Genomic DNA, 23280 nt, shown 5'->3' on the forward strand with positions numbered 1-23280 from the left:
TCAGAAACTAGGAAAGCTACCTCAAAAACAAAAACAAAAACAAAAACAAAAAAACCACCTCTCTCTCTCTCTTTCTCACAGAATTCCCTCACTGCTAACCTTTTTAATTCTAACTTTCTGGAGCAACGTGTCCTCTAAAAAAGAAATATACCTCAACTTTCTCAGCCGCTGACACTCTCGTGAATCTCTTCAGTTTTTTATGCTTCCCTCGTTAGTCGTTTCACCATCTTTATTCTATTCTCTTTCTCTCTCAACTGATCTTTCTCTCTCAGTCTAACTTTCTCGCTTTACCCTATATAAAAACCAAAAAGTGAGACTCAAATTACCCTTTTATCCTCCAATTTTTCTTTTTGCCTTTTTGCTGGATTACATTTACTAAAACAGAGAGAACAAATAGAGAAATGCGTCTCAGTTTCAAATTTGTAAAAGCTCTCTGTCTGCCCCTTCTCTGCTTCGCCATTAAAGCCCAACCACTAATTAGAGATTTTTCTTCTTCACTGTGTAGCAAATAATTTACCGAAGCCTGCAACTTCTTTCTTCTCTTGTTGGTTTTGATCCCGTTTCTTTCTGCTCTTCCAGAGATCTTTTAACTGCATTTTGATGATTGGGTTTCATACTTCTCTCTCTCTCTCTCTATCTCTCTCTCTCTCTCTCCTCTTATATCTCTAATAGGGATAATATTGTAATTTTGAGAATGGATCATGGATGGAATCCGTAGCTGGCTCCGTCTATGTTGTACGTTTCACTGTAGTGTTGACGATGGCTGCCGTCATCACCGTCATTGGGAAATATATTATTTTAATGACGATGATCCAGTGGTAAATTTCTACGGTAATTCCTAACAAAAAGATCTCTCGAATCGAATCACTATGCGATGGGATGGCTGATGTATACATCCAGCTAAGTCATTCAAGTACATTCCAACTCTACCTCTGTCCATTAGTCCCTAAAAAGGGCCCACACAGTTGTTCAGAGGAATCTAAATCCTAATTTTAGGTACCAATCGGACAGTCTGAATACGGTCAGATCTGAACTAAAATAACTAATGATAGAGGGGGTTGACGCTGGAGTGAAATTGGGAAAACGCACGAAATCTACTGTAACAATAATTTTTGTTTGTACTATTTGTGAGTTTTGAAACTTGAAATTCCCGCCGGTACGAACGGAAGACTGATATCACAATGGCGGAATAGTCCATAGTCAGTCCCCCACATGTCAGTGGGGGAATCTCCCACACATATGGTTCCACTCCACGGCATCGGAACGGGTATCGGTAATCCGGAAAACAATACGGTATCGGATCGGTATCATCCATATCAGATTGATATCGATCAAAATGCTGAGTCAGCATATCTTTTTGGTATCCGATATCGGCTAAATAAATAAATAACAAAAAATTCTAAAAAATTTCATAAATAAAAAATAGTAATATTTATCTAAAAAAAATTATAAAATCAATTACTTTTGTATGATAATTGCAAACAATCACTTGATATATGTATTAATATTTAATAGTGCTATATCCCGTTAAATTTCATATTTTGTACAATTAAAATCATAAAATTCAAAATTTATCATGAAAATTACTTGTAATTTTCAGTTTTAACCTTATGGAAAAATCAACTAAAGAGGAGAAATATCCATAAATTCCAGTCATTCAATCACCTTACTTGATAGTTTTTTTTTTTTTTGTTTTTTTTTTTATTTTATGTAAGTATAATCATACTAATCACACACACCAATCCCAAAAGGTTAACCGACTTGATCGATAGTTGGATGTGAAGAATTATGCAAAATGATACTATTTTTAAGATTTTTTGATAATTAGACTTGTATCTTGCTAGATTAGGATGGGAGGGAACAATCAACAAAATCACAAAAATGTAGATCTAACGTTCAACTACCTTGTTCTCTGTTTGCTATTTGATCGTGATTTTAGTGCACGGTATTTGAACAGATATCGATCAACTTAAAAATCGATACGGTATCAAATTGGTATTGGTAAGGATTGACCGTATTAGACAAATTTGCCCATGATTCTCCTTTAACAAAGTTTTTTTTTTTTTTTTTTTACCATTTTACCTCTTGTACATACCGTATCACTGATACGATATTGACATGATATCAGGATCGATCATTTGCAAATACGATACCAATATCTCAAACCATGTATTTGATTTTGAGAGACAAATTTTTTTAAAAAAAAAATTATTGAATGAAGAAAGTCACAATTCACAAACTCATAGAAACACACTCCATGGAGGAGAAAAATAAGAAAATGCTTCAAATTTTTCTTTAGAAATTATTAAAAAAAAAAATGCCTATTTATATAAGTGTCATTGCCCCCATTGGCCAAGAGTCACTTCATTAGGATTTTTGAAAACTTGAATGTGTGATTGAGATTGATGTGAGAAATCTGATAATCATTTCAGAACTTAAAAGTTTATTAATGCACTTTAGGGGATAGGCTGCACGGGCGATACCGGCGAGACTACCTGATGCCATAAATGATCCGTGAAAACGGTCCAGGATCGGCCTGGTATCGGGATCGGATAGCTGCAAAACCGATACATATCACCCGATACAGGCAATACGATACCGATACTTAGAACCATGCTCACACCACACCAATTGGGACATGAGAATCGATTTCATCTGGATGTCAATCGGTTCAGTTTGGTTAAGTATGGTTTGAGCTATCAGTCCACCGATCCCGATACTGTATCGGTGAAACAGTATGGAACAAGAGTAAAACAATAAATAAAAAAAAATCCCATTTTTCAGAAAAATCAAAGGTAAACTTGTTCAATATGGGTCGATCTATGCGACTGTGCTGATCCATATCGATATTGTATCGGTTTTAAAGGTGATCAATACTCGATCTGATAATGTGCACTAAATCCATGGGTTCAAAATACAATATGTATGAACCGAAACCAAATAATTTTCATGACCTCAAAATCAAATCAATTCGATTCAATATTATTTGGTTTTTGTTTTCGATTTCCCTCAGTTCGTACAATCATACATGCTCTAGGTATTTAGGTTCAACATTTAATTTAAGTAAGAATAACGGGCTAAAGCAAATAAATTGGGAAGGAAATTACAACCTCATGAAGATAACATCCTACAATATCAAATCTGGTACCTTTCAGCCCTTTTTACACAACTCAACTAAGAAACCCATAGTAGGTGATATGCATAATTATCGTCCGCCAATACGCATCAAACTCGTGTCATAAGAAACCCGCACGTCGCAAAGGATTCCCAAAGGCCCAGACTCGTCTTCTGGCCCATGAAAGATCCGCAGCCCATCCAAATCGTACACATTATTAAGGCCTTTCCATTCAAAGCCCTTTCCAAATATAAAGCAAACTTGATGGCTAATCCGAGAAACTTATGCTAAGAAGACTTTCATTAGAAATCTACCTTTTAATCTTTCTCTCTCTCGCAAAGAACCAACTTTCTTTTGAGGACCCCTTCCTTAACGCGACTCTCATGATCGCCCTACTACAAGTATAAATATGTGGTAAATTTCACAGGTAAATATAACTCGAATTCACTATTGGTTATTCTTTGCACTCTTATTCTACCAGTTCTTATTGCTGTTGTTGAAAAAACTTAGGCATCGGAGACTCCCCCCGAAGTCTCCTCCGACAGGATCCTCCCTCTGGATTCTGGCCAACCACAATAGGGAGAAAGTCTGTCTCCGCCGCTACTGGCACCATAGGAAAATCTCCCAACACAACTCGTAGGCCTTCCCTGGAATAGGGCCAACCACCCAGGCCCATAGGTTCTGGATACCAACGGTCAGTTTGATGAACTACAAAGACAGATCTTAAATCTGTCTGATCTGCTGATTTGAAATTGGTAAGAGTAGGAGGCATACCTTCCTAACTCCTCCAATTTTGCTTTATCTTATATACTCTAGTTTGTAGGATTGAGATTCATGGTTGGATAGAATATGTGGAATGGAATTTTTTTTTTTGGAGATAGGAGGAGAATTTTTATCACTTGCGGTTCCCCTGCCCGATACAGTTCCCTAGTGCCTCTAATAAAAGGGTGTGGACCCCACCCTAGCAATGTGTTCGGTCAGGGGGTGGAATGGTCATTTCAGCATTTCAGCCCTCCCTTATGAGAGGAACCGCACAACCGTACCGGTCAGCGAACCTCAGGGGATAAAGGTCCGATAGGAGGGCTATCCGACTTTAGGCCGACTAAATCCCCCCTAGGCTCGTACATGACCCCCACGGCACGAACCGGGAGCTTATGGGCCCTAGTGAACCTCAGCGGCAAAGATTTGATCATGAGACGTCGCTTCCTGAGGCAATATCCAGTCCAAGCTAGCTGCACTAACCCCTTGAGGTTTGTGGAATGGAATTTTAGTTGTTATGATGGATGATGGTATTATGTGGGTCATGTTTGAAACGAAAGGATGGATGATGATGTTGTAGTCAGTTTGATAGTGTAAACGGTGTATTTGACTTAATGATGCTAAACTAAGGAAATATGTGAATGTAACGTAATAAGAATCTTGTGAATATAATAGTGATGTGGAAATGTTGATAATTGTAAGAATGAAAGAGAGAAGTTCCAAAAGGCCCTCCGGTGAGATTGGGAGCAACCTAACTACACGGTGAAGCATTGGAGTACCAAGAACTGGGTAGGTGTGATCCAATCAATAAGACTGTGTCCTGAGGTTTGTGTGGGAAAAATATCACCTCAATTTTTTTGTCCGTTAATTTCCTCAATTCCCTCTAATAGAGGGAGGTGGACCCCATTCGGGCAGTGTATTCGGGTAGGGTTAGGGTGGTCATTTCTGTCCCTCTATTAGAGGGAATTGAGGAAATTGATGGGCAGGCAAATTGAGGGGATAAAGATCCGGTTTATGTGTCATATATAAATACTGCTTGGTATTGTATTTGTAGGTGTTCTCGCAAATTTTGAAGATAAAATTTTTATAAAGGGAGAGGGCCGGATGTAATAACCTAAAATTTTGAGTTTTTAAAATTTATATGAAAAGGGGTAATTTTATAATTTAGGGTGAATAGTGATATATTGAATGAAAGAATTTAAACAAATAATATTAATTGAATTTTATGATGAACAGTGAAATGACCGGATTGACCTTAGACCATGTGAGAGATGATATTGGGTTTGGCTGGGTTCACTTAAACCATAGGCCAGACCCATGGTTGGACCGGCTGGGTCCGAAGGATGGTCTATATAAGACCTTAAATAGAACTAAATGAAAACACTATTCACATCACTTGGAAAGAATGAGAGAGGAGAGAAAGGTCCTGTGCGGTTAATGTTATAGAGGATATCACCACTGTAAACGTCAGTTGGATCCCTAGAGAAGCGAACAATGTCGCTAATTCTCTAGCCAGGAAGGTCACATCCTTGGTAAGCAGGATAGATTAGCCAAATTCCAATCCTTGGCTACTGGACCTTTGTCACCAGGATGCCTCGTGTAATGCTTGCCCATCTTTGCAATGATATTTCTTATTACCCAAAAAATAAAAGAAAGAATCAGAGAGGAGAGAGAGAAAGAAAAAGAGAAGAAAAGAGGGGAGGAAGGCCTCCACCGGTCAAGCATGGAAGACCTATCAAGAGGAACTCGGAATGGGCGACATTGGAAAGTGGCTAGGAAGACCGCCGTTACACCCGGACTTGGGAGTTTTCAACTCACCCGAGAGGTAAATCACTCTTTTTCCATTTGGTTTCGTTCACACATGCATGGGCTTGGGTTTGAGACTTGCAAAGGGTATTTTGGGACCCAATGCACACGTGTATTGTGTTGGTTTCGAAAGAAACGTGGAAGGATTGGGGATTCAAGCTTATGGTTTGATGTTTGAAACCCTAATAATAGGTCTAAATGTGGGATTGGAGGATGGATTTGAGTTGTCTTGACTCAATCCACATAGAAAAAAACCAAAATGTGGCATTATGGTAGATTTGGCCCTAGGAGGTGTTGGGGAGTCAAACATGGAGGTTGGGAGTGAAAGCCCCTTGAGAAAACCCCAAAAATCCCAGTCTCGAGCTGTTTCTACCGGATCTCCGACAGATATGTTCGGTGAGTCCAATAGACATTCCGGCGAGTCCGGAAGAATGGAACTTGTAGAATTAAAATAGAGCAACTAGGTAGAATGCATCTGGAATCTGTACCGGCGAGCCCGGTGTGGAACCCGGTAGCCACCGGCGAGATTGGTACATCTCTGTTTTGGGAAATTGATTGTTTTAGACTGTGGGGTCTAATGGGGATGTGATCTTGGTTTTATACAAGAGTAATAATACGTACTTTTTTTTGGCCTTTTGTTTCCAAATGGCAAGGGGGTTACCGGATACCCCAGAACCTTCAATGGGGCAGTTTGTCAATTGCCCAATATGGTGAGTGGGTTTACCTTGGAATCCTCGATCTCCAATTTATGGTATATTTTGTGATATTTAAAATGAAATGGGTGATTAGGTTTTCATTGCGAATAATGAAAAATGAATATGACTATGAAGGTGTACTATGATGATAATATCAGAGTGATACTAACTTGAGTTTTATGTGTGGTTTATAAGGATATTATTCTAGCCTCAAACACAAAACAACTGTAAGAAACATTAAAGCACATACTTCTAGTAAAGGCTATATAAAAACAAAGCTTCAAGAGCATATCAATAAAAATATTTATTGAAATATTGAAAAATAATCGAAACCAACTGAAATATGCAATCTAATAATTGTGGCAGGAAAGTTGTCGCTAATATCTGGAATCCTAATTAAGCAAATAAAAGAAGGTCTAAAGCCTTAAACTCCAAATGGGCATTGCCATTCCAAACTACGTACATCAGTTCCCAGTTGTAACTTTATGTAATAATCCAATCAATATATGAGAGGCACAAACACAAATTAACTCTTCTCCCTCAAAGAAGGCCAAACACATGGACACAATGATACATATATAAACAAGCAAGGACCTTAAACTCTTTTGTTTTGAATAGAATTAACTTTTCTACAAAGCTTCAATTATTTGATACAACACAAACTAAAGATAAAGAAACGCCCCCATTCTGATAATGTAAGTTAATATAGTTACAGAAGTTGTATCAATTTATCCATTCACATCTGAGAATGCCTTGTACATTGGACTATTCCAAAGGGAATATACATTTTCACTTTACTATTTTGCCTTTTTTTCTTATTTAAATAGCCTATCATTTTCATTACCTTTTTTCTCTTTTCTTTTTAATTTTCCCAAATTACCAGTAATATTAGTATTTACATCAGTTGAAATAAATCCAATTTAGGTCTGACCTGATTTCTCTATGCGATCGACGGGCGCTCTCGCTCGCATCCTCTAAGCTGAGGGGGAGAGAGAGAGAGGCATCAGACCCTTCTTCAAACAGAACAAATAAAGAGAATAGCTTGGATTCAAAAGGGAGAGAAAGAAAAAGTGAGAAAGAGGGTACCTCATGAATCTGTTGTTGTGATAGCAAAGAGAACTATCTCCAAACAAATATTCAAATTGGTGCTGGCTATGCCTTATTATCAAAATATTTGTAGGGAAAAAATGAGGAACAAGACATAGTTCAAAAAAAATGCACTCCAATGCAAAAGGGAGAGAAAGGGTACCTCATGGATCTATTTTTACAAGTGACAACAAAAATTGGACCCTATGTTTATGATTGTTATTTGGATAGAAATAAAATCATAAAATCAAAAAGGGAAAAGCTCGTGAGAACCTTGACATGCTCCCTTATATCATGTACATAACTGTCCTGCTTTATACTCCATATCTGCGTCGAATTTACATTACAGAAGAAGTCAAATTCCAGACCATGAAAATATTTCCATTGAACAAATAGGAATATAAGGCCCTAGGGAATCCATTGAATGCTTGAGAAGGAACCAGAAGTCACCTTTGCAGTGAAATCATAGGAGCGATAACCCAACAATGTTCCAATTGGATCCCATTTGATAGCATTAACTTATTCCTGAAAAGACAAAAACCCAAAACAATTGGATAGCAACTCTGTGACAGTCCTCTTTAGCTTCACTTTATACAAGTTCCCTTGATTTTTTGTATTTCTTGGATTTATATTTTACATGGAAAATTTCACCTGTTGAAAATTTTCCGGTGTTTGTTTTCAAGATGTAAAATGTGAAGTAAAAAGCATTACTGAAAGGTATAAAGCTTTCAGAGGAAAAACATCGAACATCTAATGTGAGAAATCAATGACCCACAAATTTAATGAACTTTGCTTGCCATCGATCCTAGAATCAGGGAACTTCAGGTAGTGGACAAAGAAGAAAATGTTAAAAAAAAAATGAAGATTAAGAAGTAGAAAAACAAGTGCTAGAAGTATAGATATAATAACTCCATGAGTGAAATTCTCTGAAATCTTGCAAATGTCTCAACGAATCCAAAATTAGCTTCTCCTCTGTTGAAAGTCCACAAAGAAACAAAATCTTAAAAAAATTTACAGTCTCCATGTTCAGGACTTTCAAATCCAAAAGAAAATTGTAGCAATAAACCCGCACTATCTTGGCACTAGTACAAAATTAAAGCTCAACAGCTAGAGGTTCTGAAATTCTACAAATTTATGAGTCTTAGAATTAGATTGTATTCGGTTTGTATGCCCACGAAACAATACAATTATATGAATCATTTGCAGTGTCTCCATGTCTATGTAGAGCCAACAAACTTCCAAGTTCAGATATAACTCTTCAACTGTTCCACAACCCAAAACCAATACAGCATTCCCCATTTCATGGCTTAGATGTGGAGGCAGGGAGAGAGAGAAGGTAGATGTGTAGACAAAGAAGGGACAATTAGGTCTTGATCAATATATTTAAAAAGAAAACAATAAAAACAACTTCAGCAACTTGCACAGAACTACAGACTCTTGACTCAAATGAGTGTTATAAAAAGACCTTCAGTTTAGCATCACTAAATACAACAACGACAACAAACTCAGTCTTATCCCAACTTAGTGGGGTCCGCTTTTAGCATCACTAAATAATGCAAAGTATTATTTGGCTCCAAGAAGGAGAAAATTAAGTTCATTAGCTGCAATCACAAAGTCACAAAACTTCGAAGAACTCAATCCAAGACAATTTCCATAATAGAAAGGGGATGTGAACATAATGTATAAGAAACAACCTCTTCCTCCAAGGTATAGAGAATGACATCAATCTCCCAGATGATAAAAGGAAACCTATTATAAAAATAATGAAGCAATAAGTAAGAAAAGTCTACTTTGGATGGTTTCAACAAATAAAACTGAGTTTTGATCATCAAATCAGAGTGGTGTACTTGAAAGCACGCTTGCTTTCAGCACACTCTAGAGCATCTTCTATAATATAGTGCAGCAATTGCTCCACCTGAGCTCTATCTCGCAAACAAATGAAATGAATTATATGATAATAATTTCAATCAACTTATTTGTCAGAAATAAAGTAAAAAATGAATAAAGTATAAACAAGCATATAGACTTCATTATTATGCTTTTGAATTGAAATTACAGCAACAATGAGAAATCTATCTAGCTCAGCAAAATAGTGTTAATTCAATAGCAAAAAAACAAAAATGGAAAAAAAGTAAGAAGATACATCCAATAGGTTGAAGATTTATTAGAACAAGGGAAAAAGAAAAAAGAAAGAAATATAGTTGCTGCCTTGGAAATACAAAACTAAATCAGGCAAGATACATTACAAGTTTATGAGACGACTGTTTAGAGCTTTGCATTCTTGGATTACTTCATCCTCATTCATTAGCTCTTCGAAAGTGAAATTTTCATTGTCTGAAACTGATTCTTCCTATAAAGAGGACGGGGTGGAGGACTTTGTGATCAAGCTCAAGAGAAAATCAACAAGAAACATGCAAATCAAGATAATACTGCCACCCAATGTTGGGGTAGCAACAATGACTATCCATCAATGCCCCTAACAATGTAATTCCCTTTAGAAAAATTGAAATATAAAGCTAACTGGGATGATAGAGGAGTAGAAACAAAACCAGACAACAATAAGTCTGGGAAGGAAAATTTCTTCCTAAACATCGAAAACTTAGACCCACAACTAAAACAGAATCCACATAAATAATGCGTGAACTATAAGAGTATAGATATCATTGATAAACTAAACCATGGGCTACCCAAACGAATGAAACATCAAACAATTTCAGCAGACAACTTGAAACGATAGAAAAAGAATGTAACTCTACCAGAAGCATGTCTCAAAGGTCAAAACAAAATATAATGCAAGAGAAAAGCAAATTACAGTGGGACAAAGTTTATTGATTAATGAATTACCCTATGAAGTATACCAGTTAAGAAAAATAATTCAGAATAATATAGCAAGAAACTGCACTAGATAATAACATACTTTCTGCTTGATCCATCAAGATGGATTTAAAATGTGAATTTGAAGATTTTTTTTAACATAAAAAATTAGATTTTGAAAGAGATTCGCTTACAGAAGAAGAGGCAGAAAGAGCATTCATTCACCAAAACATTATGAAGGCTTATTTTTCTAACAAAAAAAAATCTCGTAAACAGCTATATCTGTACTCGAACTCTGAATGTAGGTCCGGATCTCGGAGAATCCAAGGTCATGCCCACTAGCAACTTGTGGTGCATTGATCGGGTGATCATTCAAGAAGGACGTCCAGTGATGACATCATACTTACCAATCTGGAGGCAAACACCAACCCCATGTAGTTGTTTAGTGCATCAATTGATGTACAACCTAAGGTAAATCCTTTACTTTAATTGAACTAGGATTCTAAACGTTTGAACACTGTTACTAGCTTGATAATCATGTTTGACAAGTGCCTAAACAATGGCATAAGCCTCTGTTGTGCCTAAATGCATGGACAACAGGAATTCACCTACTGGTCCATTCCTACTAGTCGATTGGATCGACCACTCTAATTGACCAGTGATGCTATCATGTGTAAATTCCACTCCTGGTGTGTGGGGCCCAGTATCTCGCACCCCGAATCATCTCCCTACACCTAAATTGACCCCGTGGAAATATTGCCCTAGCAATATAACATGTGGGACCCACTTATAGGCCTATGTGCATTTGAATAGGCTATAGAATGAGTTTCTCATTTAAAAGACCCTAGACAAACAAGCCTTAAGGCTAGTGCCTATATAAACCATCCTAAGCCTCTATTTACACCCTTGTTCATTTCGTTGAGAGGAGAAGGAGAGAAAGAGAAGAGAAGAAGAGGAGGAGCTTGAATCTTCCTTTGTGCTTAAGAATCGTTAAGGTAATTCGACTCTTAGATAGTTTTTCTTAGTTTTCTATGCTGTTCTTAAGCTCTAAGCATGATCAGCCTCTAAATCTTGTCATACAACTATGATCCATCATGCCTATATGTGATATTCTCATGAATTACTGACTTTGGAGCTAGGATTCCTCCATGCATGTATGAATCTAGCCTCTGTGACCTTTCATCTATCTTCCTCATGGTATATATATTCTGTAACCATTATTCCCAGGCTTTGATGATCGATCCTCATGCCCATAGTAAGCTTCGAATGTGTTTTATGGTGGTAGGACATGCCTTTCCTTGATTGCATGGCAAGCCCATGACCATATGTATATAGCAGTACTATGTTTGAGTTACTGAAACTTCTCTCTAACTATTTTCTGCAGATTCATGTGTTTTAACCAATGCATGTTGGCCATGTGGGCCATAGATCCCAAAACCCCCCATGCATGTTTGATTTTTTCCTTTGGAATATGATGTTTGCCATAGAAGTAACCTACCTGTGCTCCTTGATCATCCTTATTAGCCATAGATCAGTAGAATCAAGCTTATACAATGAAAACTTTCAGATTTCTCGAGTTGTACAGTCACTGGTCGATTGGATGGACCAATATCAATCAACCACTACCAGAAACTTGAACCAGATCTAAACCTAATCAACCCCAGGGCCTGAAACATCATATGGGAGGCCATTTATGTAAACCAAATAGGAAACCATGCCTTGTTGCTACCTTTGGGTGACTGGTTGATTCACTCGGGCTGATTGGATCAACCAGTACTGATCCTTGATTAAAAACTTGACCAAACTATGAGGAAATCTTTAGAACCTCACCTAAAGACCCTATGGTGTGAAGCCATGATCAGTTCCATAAATCCTTTTTAGTTTTGTTGCTGTCAGCACTACTGGTCAATCCCCACAACTCGATTGGATTGACCACTGCTGCTGTTTTTTCAGAATTGAGTCTGGCCTTGGTTTAAAACCTAAACCAAGGGTACCCCTGGACTCCATATCCATTTAAACACTTATTAATGTTTTCTTTTGATTTAATTAACCTTAGGCTATAACAATTTATCCGACGACGCGTATCGGAGTGCCTTTAAGGACCGGTAGTCCTTCGAACAAGTGGATCATAGCCAGGGTGATTGGAGATGAAGCATTCTTGTAGATGTAATGCTGCTAAACACTGTAAAGATAATTAAATGTTTTTATTTCTTTTCAATTGCTTTGAAATTATGAAATCAATGATATAAATGCGGATGATGATTATGTTATGATTGAAATGTTGCATTATAATGAAATGCATGATATTGAACTACTAGACTAGATATCGTAGTTGGCTTGGAAATGAATGGTATGGTGAGCCGTAGTATGGGCTAAGGAACACTATATACTTCATACTTGGAAATAGGGAGTGTAGTAGCCCGTAGAATGGGATATGGTTGACACCACGCAACTCATACTTACTATGTAGATCATATGGTTAGGTTAAACATACCCTTATGCTACAGCCCTTACCAACAAGGATGTATGTGTTGGGTGATCATGATCTCCTGAAAATCGAGGAGTTATAGAATCCGGGATAGGTTGTCATGGTTATCTCGAGGTCTGCCAAGGAAGGGAGTTGGTGTTCCTAATCCCAGCACGGGTTCCATTCGTAATGATTGAGGCTGCAACCAAAGTGAGAAAGTGAAGCCACAGAGATTGTTGCCTATTGACTTAGTTGTATTGTTAGGTGGACTAGAGTAATAAAATTGAATCCAAGCATATAGATTTATGATGTTGTGTTGCATCTGCATGCATGATTTATTATTTACTTGCGGGGCTCAGTGGAGCTCATCCCTCGGAAAATATTTTCTTTTAGATGATTTTTCAGGTGGATGTCTCCCTGAGTGGGAGAATCATTTCGGACAGGATGGTGTTGGTGATTGTGACTTTCTTGGTTTGGACCCCGACGGAGGTGATCTCTCTGATGGGGGTGCATAGAGTAGAGCTGGGAGTGGAGATCTGATCGAGGGCTGTCCTTATTTTGATGTTCCTTGAAGCATTCTTTTTGTGGATAGTCTGATGGCATTCCTTTTTGTAAAGCTTATAGATGCATCTTTTGCTTACTTTACAACTCTGATGTAAAACTTAAAAAATGTCATGATTGTAACCTAGAGATCTGTTGGCTTATGAGCTACACTTGAACAATGTAGCTTGTGTCTCTATACTGTAGAAATCTTTAGTTTCTGTTGCACTCTGATTTTACAATTCATTATTGTAAATGTTGTGTGTGTTTGTGAGTGATGTTAGCTTCTAGATCTTGGAGATGTAGTGGATGTGGTTTGACATCCGGGTCACTTGCTCAATCCTCCTAGGGGTGGTTTGGGGTGTGACAATCTTGGTATCAGAGAGAGAAGCTCTCTAAACTTACAAACAACGGAAATAGGATAATAAGCAACAAGGATTAGAGAAGTAAAAATCTTGAGATAACAAACAAATTAGAAGTAATGCTTTCTAGGTCATGCTTTTTGTCTTCTCATTGGAAGCTCACATGCCATGGAGACTTACTTTATTTATTAACTTTGAGGCTAACATGATGTTCTATTCCCAACTTGCAAATAAGCGAAGCACACTCCTTACACCACTGCTGTCCACCAAGTGGCTAACAATGACAACAATGCCATTAGGTCAACAGTTTCCCGGTAGCCATTTACAAATTCTTGGGTGAGGCGCTCCTCAAGTCATTGGGCGAATACTTTTTCTATTTTCGTAGTTTACCTGTTACACGTGCCCAAAGTTGTTCATCCCTTTTCATTCGATTGACAATGTCCCAGAAGGACTCTTTTCTGGCCTTCTAAACCATCCTTCTGACCAAGAATTGCGGGTTCGATTTTTGGTTGCCCGTGATCTTCATCACGGAATTACCTTTGAACGATCAGGGAACAACAAGTGTGGTGTTGAACCTTATAACCCACAATTTTGCACTCGTTAGTTTGACCTAGGTCAAGCTATCCCTAGCTTCCCGGGATCAACATTGACAGATGGTCTCCTAGGCCGACAAGTGTTCAGTGATCGCGAGAAATTGCATGTTGGTGATTACGCCAAACTAGTAGGCCTGATTCACTTTCAGTCTCAAGATTTTCATCCCAAGCCGTGGGTGACGATGGAGTTTGTGCCGTGGTGGTTGGGCTATTATTCACAAATTCAAGCGCCTCCTCTTTCTGTGACCGCCCTGGCTTCATCCTCTGAGCCGGCTAGGTTGCATCCTGCACCATTGGCCTTAGTACTGTGGCAGCCGTCTTCAGAGAATATCAAAGGTATATCATCAAACTCAATCTCTTACCCCCTTTTTTGTGTCTAAGATGTGCTTGTTACAACGTTTGCCCATGACTCTCCTCCTACGAAAAAGGCCAAAATTGACACTATTGCATCACAAGAAGGGGTTCCAAGGACTCAAAGCTTGAGGGTAACTCGTTCTTCCAAGTGACTTGCACTACATCAACAAGTGACAGTTGCTGACCAATCTACAACATTCTCGCCAAGCCATTTTGGTCAAGCTTCCCCTCGTCCTGAAGCAGAGACTCAATGCACTGGTGACATGTCATTTTCCTATGGGCATGGTGAAACGTCAGCCAACATACCGGTCAAGTCCCTATCACCAAAGACAGACGCAGGCCCCATACCCCTCAGTAGGGGGTCATCATCGAAGAGTCCGGTCTCCAGTACTGATTTTTTTGGTGACGAAGAAGTCGAAAAACCTTCAAGGGTACATATTTTATTCTTGCTTTTAATTATTGTTAGAGAACAACTCTCTAGAAAATTACTGGTGACTCCTTCTTCTCAGTCGATTTTCACTTTGAATGAGATGATGGCCCTCCTGGATGATTTGATGACGTGGGTGATTATACCCAAATTTCCTCTATCCTTTCTGAAACTAAGTTCTCCCACTACAGAGAAAGCATTGGAGTTTGTTCATTCGATTGAAGGTATGTCAGCTCAAGAACTTGTGAAACAAGGAAAAATGACCGACTTGCAGACAGTTCTTAAGACGATCAGAACGTGTCCTGATGTCCCTTCAGCCTTCAAAACCTCTCTTTAAAGATTGCAAGATATGGTTTAGTCGATGGCCATTAAACTTCCTACTGGCCTTGGGATATTAGACCAAGCCACAGAAGCCATCAATCGGGAGAAGCAACTTTTGGAGAAGGTGAAAAAGTTCTGATCAGTCATTGATTACTGTTGTGATAGTAGGATTTTATATGATGCTCAACTGGCTACCTTGGATGAAGAGATAAAAAAAAATGAGAACTAGCTAGTTTTTTATATGATCGCGGGAGGTACCATGATGGAGAAAAAAAAAGGGCTATAGAAACAGCGAAAGCAGCCAATTCAATCATGATGTCAGAGGCTTACAAAGAAGCTTATGAAAGTGGAGTTGTTTTATGCGAGATGTTTCCTTCCTCTCCTAATTGAGAAAGCAAAATTAGGTGGGCCAAAGTAGAACTAGCCAAAATTGAAAGTGCCCTGGGAAGGGCGTGGTTATCTCTTTATCATGAGTGAATATTTGATAATGCTCTAATCTTGATAGTTTCTTTTGTCATGTAATAATCACTGTCTCAGTGGTAATATTTGTCAAGTTGCTCGAATTGCATAATAAAATACTCTTATCATTCGGTCATAGCACACATGTCCGAAAAGGCGGCATCCTTATAATCATTTATGTAAGATAATTCCTTCATTGATCAAAATGAAAAGAAAATACAGCTACTTCTCAGTCAACACAAACTGTAACCTCTTTCGTCATATGTTGGCAACAGAGTGAACACATAATTAAATGGGTCAAGCTAACTTGGTGGCCAAGCTATGCCCGAATCTTTCGAGCATGCTGCCTCTCGATCGAACGAACAACTTTTTATGTTCTCATTTGTTCCCTTCTGGAAATGCCCCTGACTTTGCTAGAGGTTTGCTTTAGGGCTCATCCTTCGGTCTATCTTTTGCTTTGACCTCCTAAGAGGCATCGGTTAGCGAATGCCCAAGATATCCATTGTGATCGAATTGACGGGGAAGTTTTTCTCTTCAAAATCTTCTTTATCTTCATCAGGTAAAGGCAAATGGCCGCTTCTAAAGTAGCAGCGCTAGGGTCATGTCCCTCGCTCAAAAATTAACTTCGACCTCAACACGGCTTCCTTCATCATAACCTCCTTTGATGATTGCTGTTTTGATTTGCCCGTCATCGAGCATGACAAAATCATCTTTAGGGTCTTTGCCATCACTTATAAGGATTCCTTTCCCTTTGTTCTGATTCTGGGACTGATTTCGTCCCACTCTCCTTATTGTAGCAGTTGTCCCCACAACTTGCTCGCCAGCCATACGGTCTATTGACTGAGATGGCCCTGCATGCAAATTTGGAGGGTTCATATAGAGCTTGACCCTGTGTGCCGAGTATGCTTTCTTTGTCCTTCTCAACCATGGGTTGACCCGGATGGGGTATAACACTAGGCGCCTTATCGCGAAGTTCAAACTGAAATGGATGCAACCCAACCTAGGCTCGCACTAAAGCCATCATTTTCTCTAACTAATGATTTTGAGATTCGTTAGAGGCGGGTAACGCTGCGTCAGCTGATACATGCTATGCATCATAGATTGCATTAAATTATGCATAATAGTAGCCACTTGCTCGGGTGTATATCTGCATATGCTCTAAACTGGACATCAAGTTGCGATTCAACATCCTGGTCTTGTGAGGGAACTCGTCTTGCCGCTCGCTTACCTGCTAGTTAAATAACCTTCTTCGCCATAACGTCTCAATCAGAGTGTCCCACCGGGCGTGCCAAAAATTGTTTGGCTCTTTTTTCGAATCGCTCAAACAACAGGTTAACCGTAGGATCGGTCTACCATGAAACAGTATTAATGGAGAGCGCGGGCGTGCCAGAGTCTTCAAGGCTCAATGTGGTAGAAGTTTGCACTTCTGACTTCTATTAGGCTATGTGAATCACTCTCTTACCTTGATTGCTCGAAGGACTTGAAATTAAAGATCAAATTGCAATAGAAGAAAAAAAGATAATCATAGAGCAATTGATAGTGACATAGGAAATCGAGAACTTCAATTAATCTTGATTTGGGTATACACAAAGGACATACCACCATTATAAGAAATCAAAGAAGAACTTGATAGAGAGAGAGAGAGAGGGAATGATCACAAGGATCAAGAAGGAGAGGAGAATTACACTAGGAAATGTGAATGCAGAAAGCAAAATAAAAGATAAATTAAGTTGCAGGTTTGTTGATTGATCAAGAGATCCCTTCCTCTTTTGCGATCTTGACTTTTATACTTGTGAGAATAGAGTCTCCATTACGTGTGCCTAGCTGCAACTGCTTTAACGGTTTTAGAACCGTTTAGGAATCACGTCTTCTTGGAGTGACTGCCACTTTGGAAGTGGTTTGATGGTGGGTGCTTCACGGTTATAAATGTTCTGGTTCTATCCATGTTCTCCCTTTGCAGAAGATCTGCTCTGCAGACCGACCGTTCAAGGTTTAAATGTGGTCGATCTGCTTTTATCGGTCAATTTGTAATTTTAGGGTGTAAACAACTAGTAAGTTGAATGTGATTTATATATGCACCTATTTTTGGCATAATCCAACCATGGATGTGTTCTATTTCAATCGAACCCATTCAACAACCATGTCTAAATCCGATTTTAAACATCGGTCTTGCCCTGCAAATAGTTTTATGGAATGGGGTCGCTACCTGGCTGCGTAACCCCTGCATTAGGTGGGCCAATGAGAGCTTGGGGCATTTAATAAAAGTAGGATTTTTCATTTCAGGGGTAATACTATCATTTTGCCTTTCCCAAGTCTAGGCTCAGGAACCACCCAGCGGGACAGCTTTTTTTTTTGTTCCAAAGAATTGGAGTGGCCCACTTTGGGGTTTTGAAACCCGGTCTGTTTTTAAAACTATGGATGAGACCAATTTGGTAAAGACGGAAGATGCACAGCAACATGATTAACACATTGGAGGTTTTCTGATATCCACACGATTAAATAACCTTCTTGTGTCACAAAAAGATGTAAATATCTTTAAATAATTTTTTGTAAACAATATCTCTAAATCAGTTTTTTTTTTTTTTTTTTTTTGAGTCGAAAATATCTCTAAATCATTAGAGCTTACAATTGATAAACGAAAAACCATTGATATATATATATCCAAAACAAAGGATCCAAATCCTCTACAGTATGCTGCCCGTAGTGGCCTGAGTGGCGCAAACTGAGCTGCACGCTCAAAGACCGCCTTACTTCTGCCCAAACGCTTTACCTAAGCAAAAGTAAAACGATCATTACGCGTACGATCCAATCTATGCTGCACAGGCTACTACGGACAGCTGCACCGTAGACAATCTGAATTACAAAACAGAAGGAGCTTCTAGTAACACAATAATCGGCCAAAGAAATTAATAAGAAACCCCAAAAAAGCTCCACCCCCTCCAAAAAACCCCACTACCTTTACTTTCCAGCCCTCACTAAGTAATTTAATAAAATTGAATATTCATTCCCTTGAAGCCCTTTATTCCATTCCTTTATAACCCCCTCACCCCTCTCCATCCAAGCAACCAAAATCTGCTTTGCAAAATATCTCTCTCTCTCTCTCTCTCTCTCTCTCTCTCTCATCTTAACCTTTCTCGATCCATCAGAACAACAAAGTATACCAAAAGAAGAAGAAGAAGAAGAAGAAGAAGAAGAAGAGATGGAACCGAATCCACCTGCAACAGTAACGAAGAACCTATGGAACTATGTACACATAGTGTTCTTCATGATGAGGAAAGGAATCTCGAAGCGCAAAGTGATGATGGAGCTTCACCTGATGATGAAACGTGGCAAGATCGCAGGGAAGGCAATCGGTAACCTTATGTTCCACCACCACTCCAACTCCAACTGCGGATCGCAAGATTCGAATCTCTCCTTCGTCGCACCTCATGAGTACGAGTTTAGTTGCAGCAACAGCCCCGCCAACCCTTCCTCTTCGTCTTCTTACTTCCCCTTCCACATCAGCAAACGTAAGGCTTCTCAGAACCACTCTCAGTCTCACCATTACTTCTCATGTATGCACCCGACGGCCACCGACGACGACGACTTAACGGCCGTCAATGCGATGCAAAAAGTGCTGGAGATGTTGAACGTCCATGATATAACGGAGGCGTCTCCTATACCGTCATCGTTTCCTGGGTTCGGAAAGAGTCCAATGGTGAGGCAGTTGAGGATAACGGACTCTCCGTTTCCGTTAACGAATTCTGACGACGATAGCCACGTCGACAAGGCGGCTGAGGAGTTCATTCAGAAGTTCTATAACAACCTGAGGCTACAAAATAGGATGGCCGAGAAAAAACCTTAAAAAAACAAAAGAAACGTCGGAGCTTCGAGTTGCGATTTAGATTCTGCGTTGTTAGGCTTTCGCTTCAGTCTCTTTTGTTCTTTGTTTCTGATGTCATAGTTCGTTGGAAATGTTTGATGTGAATTTATGTATTTTCTTTTCTTTTCTTTCTTTCTTTTGTGAAAAGGAAAAAAGGAATAGAAATGCTCTATAAATAATTAATTTTGATCTTTGAGAACTTTGAAACTAAAAGGTCGTTTCTGCTCTAAATCCAACATAAGTGTTGAACAGATGCCTAACACACTTGGTAGCTTGTGGTGTTTTATTGCTAACAAGAGAACTTGGTAGCATGCGATACATAAATAATATCTCTTGGTTCATATCTTCTATTCCGCTTAACTATCAAACAAAAAATAATTCTAAATCAATTTGAAAATTTGAAGTTTACCCCCCAAAAAATAGAAAATTTTAAGTTTGAGCTTTGTGTTTGAGTTGGGACACTAGGTGATCAGAGTTTGATGCAACAGTAATCTTAGTCTTAGGGTCTGAGGTAACACTTGAGGGCATGCATTGGTCAGAAACTCGCTTTTTTAACTTCAACCCACATGCCAATCAATTCAGATCCTCTACGGTGCAGCTGTCCGTAGCGGTCTATGCGGTGCAAATTGGGCCATGCGTGTAATGACCACCTTAGCTCCATTCGAGCAAGGTGTTTGGACAGGGGTAAGACAGTCTTTGTGTATGCAACTCAGTTTACGCTGCTCAGACCACTATGATGAACGCGGTGCCGTAGAAGATCTGAATCCCATGCCACTAGCTTGATAGCTAATTAACTGGGTGGGTCATGCATTCATGGGAGACAAAAAAAGGGTTTGTCAATCAAATCCATGAGTGTTGTTAGCTTTAACTGCTCTTTCGTGAAATGTCCACTATCTTTTGACACCTATTCATTGTTGAGGAGATGTTAGACAATGACAGGAGCCTTCTCCAAATCTGTTTTGTAATTTAGATGTGGAGACAGCCGCAAGGTCATTTTGGTTCTCCCCTCCCCTTTTAAAATGAGGAGAAATTACTTAAATCTATTAGACAAGAAAAATAATTACAAAATAATTTACGCTTACTTTATTTTGTGGATCTATTTGTTTTGTAATTCTTTTTCTTATCTTATAAATTTAAGAAATTGACCCTTAAAATTATAAGGAGGGTTTGAGTCATCTAATGGGGAACAAAAAACATAGTTTGTCAATAAGGGTAGAGAGGAGAGAGAGAGAGATTGACAATGTTAGTATTGCCTACGCCACTTGCTCAAAGAGACTTTTCCTTATAATTATATAAGGAGAGGGTTCTCTGAGCCCACGAGACGAGGGAGAGCCAGACAATGTGTAGTGCAGAACATGATCGATCGTCAATGGGGGCGGGGCAGAGAGAAGCGAGTGTGCCATGAGAAGAGAGACAGAGACAGAGAATATTAGCGTAACCTACGCTGCTTGCTTAGAGATACTTAAGGATGTGGTAGAGATGGCACAAGGGTAGTATGCAGTGCAGTGACAATGTGTATAGTGATATGACAGTACAAGTTACATGTATATACTGTGTATCACAGTGTATTATTACATGGTTACACAGTATTTGGTAGAAGGTGGAAGTAGCAAGTGAAGGCCCCGTATAATAAAAGTATTGAATTTATAGGTTCGTTCAGGTATGTCTACTGTGAAGCCAAATTGGGAAGGACAAATGGTATATTTTGAAAAGAAGTTATATACATGTAACTTGTATTTCACTGCATTACCTTCCAACGTAACTGGAAGTCCGCCGTTTCGATACCGAACGAGAAGGTTATCATAATTATCGTATCCTGATGTAGAAACTGAGTAAATATAATTGTGAGAGTTTATGGAATTTAGAGGTGGTCTCTAGAAAGTTTTCCTACATTTAGATATGTGCAGTTAAGGTATTCCTCGTCATGAGCATGGTGGCGAAACTTGTGCTAAAAAATTCATTATATTAAAGAAAATATGCCTTAGATTCCATTTCAGGCTCACTGGTTGGCCAGGAATACTAAGTAACGGTACGTACTACGTAGGCGTATAGGGATTCAAAATTTGGTCAGCTGTAATTGAGATACGTCATTTAGATGTTGTTCGGGAGGCTATTGTTAAATCACGCTTAGGAGCGGGTTCAGCTAACGGAATAGATTTCGTCACTCGAGTTGTGGTTCGTTGCGTACCATTTGCTGCTTACCAAATACTATTCCCATAACTTCATATTGTAGACAAATGGGGGTGTTTATGATGACAATTACTTAACTATGTTGGCTGTTATATCTTTGGAGACTGTTGGGTATGAGATGGTTGAGCTCTAGCAAGGCCTTTTGTGTTTTGCGTATGTAAGCTTTTGTGTTGTGTCAAGAAACCTCCGGTGGGTCTTCTAAGGATGGGATCTATATAGAATAACAAAAAGACAAGGGGGATGAGTGCTGGTGGGGTATCAACGAGGGACTCTCCGATGCTTAAGTTAGGTCTCTTTAACAAATAGATGAAACAGTAAAAATTTCAAGAGTTTGATCCCCTTGCATAGGGTGTTACCTTCCACTTTATAGTGTTGGTTCCCTTTTTCCTGATGTGATTGGTGGAGCTCCCCTGTTTTCATGAGGAGGAGTATTCCTATTTATCAGGTTATGGAGAGTCCCTATCTGATAAGGCTTTTGACACGCTTGGGAGCCTTGTTTGGTGAGCATAAATAAATGTTCATTAATGCCATTGTGGCGTTGGAGATGATTTGAAGATGGTTTCCTTTAATGGATAACCATACTTAGTGGGTGATGATGTGTCAATGCCTTCTTAGATTGACCAATGGTGGAGCTCCCTTGCTGTCAGGAGGTGGAGTATTCATGTTTATCAGGTTGTGGAGAGTCCCTAGCTATCTGATAAGGCTTCTGGCATGCTTGAGAGCCTTGTTTGGTGAGCATCAATAAGTGCTCAGTAATGTCATTGTGGCGCTGGAGATGATTTGAAGATGGTTTCGTTTGCTGGATAACCATACATGTGCAAATGCCTTCTTTGAGTAACCTTGCTTAGAGCAATTGAGTTGCCAATTGGCATGTAGGCTTGCCCTAAGTGGACTTGTAGACCCTGTAGGCACGCCAATACTTCCTCTTGCTTCGTGGATCTCTAAACCTCCGGTGCGGGTTGTGACCTACCCCGACTTACTCGCCTGTTATTACTGATGTCATGTGACGTGCTATTATTGGATGGTCATTTTATGGTATAACACCTTGAGTGTTTGATATTTTGGAATCCACCAGATGATTCTGGCTTTTGGAGCTCCTTCTCTTGTACCTTCTTTCTCTTCTTCTCAATAAGCGATTTTATATATCCAAAAAAAAGAAAAGGAAAAAGTGTTCCGAAAGGCAGCGTAGCCGTTGTGCAAAGACACAGAGAGAAGTGAAATGATCATCTTGCCCCCATGAAAGGCGATAATGTTTGTCCTATTGATGCCACCACACACACTTCCAGTGGCCTCGCACCAGTGCAGCGGACATTCTGCCTTTTGGAGAACCCTGTCCAAAAAAATAAATAAATAACTTTTGATGAATTAAATTCATGTTTTTCCAGTCAGTTTGAGTTACATGCTTTATCTAATATTTCACTGTTAAAGTA

General features: G+C 39.1%; 1 protein-coding gene across 1 annotated transcript; it reads left to right on the top strand.

The window, feature by feature from the left end:
- Positions 1–631: 631 nt before the first annotated feature.
- Positions 632–19642, top strand: LOC122668731. Its single transcript, XM_043865267.1, has 3 exons — positions 632–663; positions 7220–7232; positions 18994–19642. Exon 3 carries the CDS (start codon positions 18998–19000, stop codon positions 19640–19642), a length of 645 nt encoding a protein of 214 aa, XP_043721202.1. The 5' UTR covers positions 632–663; positions 7220–7232; positions 18994–18997.
- Positions 19643–23280: the final 3638 nt, after the last annotated feature.

This window comes from Telopea speciosissima, chromosome 7, assembly GCF_018873765.1.
Source record: "Telopea speciosissima isolate NSW1024214 ecotype Mountain lineage chromosome 7, Tspe_v1, whole genome shotgun sequence".
NCBI classification, from domain to species: Eukaryota; Viridiplantae; Streptophyta; class Magnoliopsida; order Proteales; family Proteaceae; genus Telopea; species Telopea speciosissima.

Bases quoted from the DNA above. Each gene is read 5' to 3' on its own strand.
- LOC122668731 (XM_043865267.1), top strand. From the start codon at position 18,998: ATGGAACCGAATCCACCTGCAACAGTAACGAAGAACCTATGGAACTAT.